Source organism: Acartia tonsa, chromosome 1 (genome assembly GCF_053477335.1).
Source record: "Acartia tonsa isolate MP-2025a chromosome 1, ASM5347733v1, whole genome shotgun sequence".
Lineage (NCBI taxonomy): Eukaryota > Metazoa > Arthropoda > Copepoda > Calanoida > Acartiidae > Acartia > Acartia tonsa.
The window spans coordinates 53,075,774-53,080,677 of NC_137260.1; the positions used below are offsets into that span (position 1 = coordinate 53,075,774).

Below are 4,904 nucleotides of genomic sequence, written 5' to 3' on the forward strand. Positions count from 1 at the left end.
AATTTTTTTGTGCAGTTACCCTCAAAATGCCTAGTCGATTAAAAAATAAATTGAAAATTGACAAAGAATATTCCACAAAACGGCTCCTCCAGTCGATGAAAACGGATGGAACTTTAATGCTGAATTGTTTCAGTTGTTTTTATGAGGAAGATTCTCCTAGATGTGATCAGAGGCCTTGTACTTCACTTGGAAATGATAAAGGAACAAATAAACAACTTTTCATCGATGAAAACAGGTTACAGTCATTATGAATTTAATAGTTCACAAAAAATGCTGATTTTTAAAAAGTTTGAAAGTGATTGGACACTTCTTAAATTAAAGAAAAGTGTTAACTGGTACGTACTGACAGATTTTTATACCCTAATTATACAAAAGCTTCTAAATGGGAAACTGCAAAGTATATTTTTACATTTAGATAAACAATCAAGACATGACAACATTCTATTAGACAGACAGACAAATACAGTAAGGGAGGAAGAGCTTATATGAACACGTTGTGCGCGTGAAAATTTAAAGAATAGTGAATTCAATTTTGCTAATTTTTAAAATATTTATAGGTTAAACTCTGGACGTGATACAGGAACTTTTACAAGATCCAACACATTAAGAACCAGACGGAAACTGGCAACGCCCCCACAATCTCCGATGGGGAGGCGGAGTCAGACTCCGTCCATAAACCAGTCTCCTTATTTGAGTAATAATAGGCGTCCACCTATTGATTCTCCAAGTCTGCACAATTATGAAACTGTGGATACACCTTTAAAGGTAAACACATTTTTACTATTGCCAGGGCTCGGCAGCCGCGACGAAGCTTAAAATTAAAACCAGTTTGGATGCTTTGAAAATTTGTTCTGAAATTATTTTTCATATTTGGGGTAGGGTTAGACTTGAGGCTTACATGTGGCTGACGCGCGACTGCTGAGCCCCTGATTATTACTTCTTAATTCATTTACGCATAACCCGCTCAGTTTTAAAACAACAAAAATGCAGCAGGCAGCTTAAAAATCTTATCAGCGGCTAAACAAAAAAAAACTTTGTGACTCTCTAGCACTTCTGCATTCATAATAATTTAAGGCTTATTTTCTTGGTTTTTTTTTGACAAAAAAACTAATTCAGGAAAGAGAGCCACAGGGTCGAGGCCTAGCAAATTTTCTTGGTGGACACGGAAGCAGGAAAGACAAGAGACCAGATACCAACACACTCAGACGAAATCGGAGGTGTAGCAGCTCCTCGGAGGCTGAGAGGAGGGACAGAACTCCGCAGAGAAATAGAAATACGCGCAGTTTCAGGTACTTTGAAATAAAAATTTCCTAAGATTTAGACAATTTATGTGTGCTTGGGTAACAATTAGCAAGGGAATTTCTCATATTCCTACTGATAAAACTAAAAGTATAGCTTTAATTTAATATTTTTAAAAGTGATATATTTTTTAGGAGGCCAGATGCTCGAGACAGAATGGGTAATCATGAGACCTACCAGGGCTTACCCCAACCGGAGCCACCTTCTCTCCCCATCACAGGGATAGGCTCCGAGTCAAACCTCCTGGAGTCAGATACGCTCCGACACAGCTATGCTAAATATGGTCTGGACTTTTTGTTCAGGTACAAATTTCTTTCCAACACTCAAAGTTTAATAGATATAAGATTTTTCACACTTTTAACCAAGCATCATACAGAGTAGATTTAATCAAAACAATAACAAGAATGTCCATAACTAGCGCAACAATAATAAGAAACTTAAAAATTTGTGATAAAAAATAATAGTAAAATATAATATAGAAGAAAACAAGACGAAGAAAGTCCCTCAAAAAAAACAGCTTGTTACGTCATTAAAACGATAGATTATCCATCTCTTTTTTAGGGGTTTACTTTCCCACTCCTCCTCTCGTCATCCCTCATTTTTTTTACCTCATTGAGAGACTTTACTTCTTCTTCGCAGAAAAGAGCTGATTTGCAGATATTTTCATCAAAACACGAGATACCAAAGAACCAAAAGTATTTAATATTTTCAAATTGACCAATAACAAAGGAAAATATGAAAATATTCTCACTTAGTAGTTAATCTACATAGTACATATTCCAGATATTAAAGAGGCATAGACTTTTTTCTGCTTTTGTTCTTTAGACCTTAGAAAAGCTTTTGATTTGATAATAACTCTGTTTATTTTCAGATGTAATCTTTGTGGTGACAGATTTTCAGACAATGATATCCTCTTGATGCATCTTAAATCTAGGAATGTTTACATAAGTCATAATTTTTATATTTCTTAACATTTTTCATTAATTGGGTAGTGTTTACTTGGGGTTTGAAGCTTTTAGTCAAAGAGAAATTTTTGATTCATGCATCCACAGAAAAAAAGGCATTTAATTTTTCTTTGTTTTAACTAAAGTTAGATCCAAATTTTTTTCAAAGGGGGGAGGCGGATGTGCCACTTTTTGAAACCAAAATTAAAAGTCAACAAAGGAACTCAACTAAAAAAAGAGTTACAGGTCTGAGATTTTGCATGGCAGTTGCTTTATAGGGGTACAATATGGAACTGTGAAGAAACGGCGGCGCAACCGCCGAAAACTGCCGTTTCCCGCCGAAATTTTTTTGCAATTTCTCGGCGGTTTTCGGCGGTTGTGCCGCCGTTTCTTCACTGTTCCATATTGTAACCCTATAAAGCAACTTCCATGCAAAATCTTAGACCTGTAACTCTTTTCATAGTTGAGTTCCTTTGACTTTTAGTTTTGGTTTCAAAAAGTGGCACATCCGCCTCCCCCCTTTTATTCAAAAAATGTACTGCAAATAGTAACATATTGAAATATATAAAACTAAACATTGTGTTTAGTCCATAATTTGAATATATTTTAGCTGTTTAATGGCAAACAGCTATAATCTTAAATGGGGAGAATTTTTATGAAATTATGACTTGTGTTCATATAACAGGCATCTAGCAGTATCTCGAGCCCTGAAGCCTCAATACAGTTGTGGACAATGTCCAGCAAAATTCTTCAAAAATAACTTCCTATTAAAACACAGTCTAACTCATACTAATACTAATAACAATAACTCAGTCAATAGATTGTCAAATTATTAAATATATATGTAATTCCTATATATTTTTGTTAACATATAATGCAAAATATAATGCCTTATAAAATTATTAATAAATAAAATTTTAAATCATTAATGTTTTTCATTCAGTATGTTTCTTATCTAAAATGTAAAGAAATTATATCCGTAGTTAAATGATAAGAAATATCATCAATATAGCATAGATTTGTGAAAAAGAAAATAAACTAAAAAAAAATTTTTCCATATGCTCTAAAAAATAAATCCAGTTTTTTGTATGAAGCAATACATCTTCTATATGGCTGGTTGATCTTTTTTTTTTAGCTTTCATATGTCCTAGTTCTAGACTATTATCCCAGTGCCCTTTCTACCCCAACACACAATCAATATACAGTATCAAGCTGGGATTTTTTTCATTAGATTTTCTATTTCAATATTTTAAAATCTCTCAACAAATAAATGGGCCAATGATCTATATAGAGAAAGAGACTTTATTGATTGACCAACGGATCCACCTTATTTATAGTAAACCTGCACTCCTGTTAAATAAGATAATATTAATTTATTTTCAGAATTTAAAATGTTTACATATAAACTTATATGAAAAGGCCTCTTATGATTTTGAATTGACGACGACATTTTCATATTTGTATAATATTGCGGCATTCTCGCTAAAAACTTGCATTTCGCGCCGCTCCTCTCTCTTTCACACAACGAACCAAAAGTTTGCCAAATATTTGCTAATTTAAATGGTTTAAAGTGATGATAAAATGGTGAATGTGACGCGTGGCGTTCTGGTGGAGTGTGATCCCGCTATGAAACAGTTTCTCCTGTTTCTGGACGAAAAACTGAAGCTTGGCTCCAGGTTTATTATTCAAGATCTGGACGAGACCCACCTGTTTATTTCTGTTGATGTTGTGGAACAGCTGAAGGCCCAAATTGATGGATTCATGGACCAAGAGTCAAGTGCACCTGAAGCTAATTAGGTAACCATAATATTTTTTTATGAACAGGTGTCTTTATTAAAAAAAATAACCAAAGTTCAAATGAATATGTATATTTCTTTCTGTTATATACTATATATTTGTGGTTTAAGGGTGTGGTTTTTCCAGGGAGTGAGAGGATAGTAATCTTTAAGCAATCCTTCCCCATAAATACAAGATAATTAAGTCATAATTATTATTAAGTGCAAAAATCGAATGTTGGTAAATTATTTTTCAATGTTTTATTACCTATGTAATGTGACAAATATAAAGACAATATAAAATTTTTGGGCTTTTACCTGCAAATTTTTACCGTTTTTATTATTTCTTGTAAAACATCTACTCTCTGGATGTTTTTCGTTAAATGTTTGAGAGTGTACCAGACCTAAATAAGTGTTAAATCATTAAAAATTGTTGTTTATTTTAGATTAAATCTGCTGTCAAACTGTAAATCCTGTAAAAATGCTGCGACGAATTCCAACCCGAACTGAGCTAAAAATGGAGGACATTCAAGATTTCAAACAGAAAAAAGAAGAGCACGACCGTAATAAGAATGACTCCAAGAGTATCCTTGGCTCCAGTTTGAACGCGGGAGATTCTGGCGGCAAAATTAGCCAGGAAAGTATACACCAGAGGATTGGGTATGATCCCAGACCAAAAATGAACTGATTATATTTTGTAAACAGTAGATTTTAAATCGTAGTGATTAGTGATAGTTTTAAACAGACAGTGTTATTATTATTTTTTTAGTGATAGAACTAGCATTTGTGTGATTTAGTGATAAAATACATATACCACTCATTCATGTGATACTTTGATAATCACAACATCAGCAAAAGTTATTGCTTGATAACAATCAAGATAAGA

At 33.4% G+C, this 4,904-nt stretch overlaps 2 protein-coding genes across 2 annotated transcripts in view; both read left to right on the forward strand.

Moving 5' to 3' along the window:
* Window positions 1-3,168, forward strand: part of LOC145331154 (uncharacterized) — a 34,180-nt gene extending 31,012 nt beyond the window's left edge. The window contains exons 9-14 of the mRNA XM_080175782.1: window positions 134-235; window positions 558-765; window positions 1,117-1,289; window positions 1,434-1,601; window positions 2,171-2,231; window positions 2,927-3,168. Coding sequence (XP_080031908.1) covers window positions 134-235; window positions 558-765; window positions 1,117-1,289; window positions 1,434-1,601; window positions 2,171-2,231; window positions 2,927-3,079 — 865 coding nt within the window. The 3' untranslated portion in view covers window positions 3,080-3,168. The remainder of the gene's footprint in view (window positions 1-133; window positions 236-557; window positions 766-1,116; window positions 1,290-1,433; window positions 1,602-2,170; window positions 2,232-2,926) is intronic.
* A 534-nt stretch (window positions 3,169-3,702) lies between these two features.
* Window positions 3,703-4,676, forward strand: Tfb5 (transcription factor B5). The gene is made up of 2 exons (XM_080175829.1): window positions 3,703-4,040; window positions 4,465-4,676. The coding sequence occupies exon 1, from the start codon at window positions 3,825-3,827 to the stop codon at window positions 4,038-4,040; it is 216 nt and encodes a 71-aa protein (XP_080031955.1). The 5' UTR covers window positions 3,703-3,824; the 3' UTR covers window positions 4,465-4,676.
* Window positions 4,677-4,904: the final 228 nt, after the last annotated feature.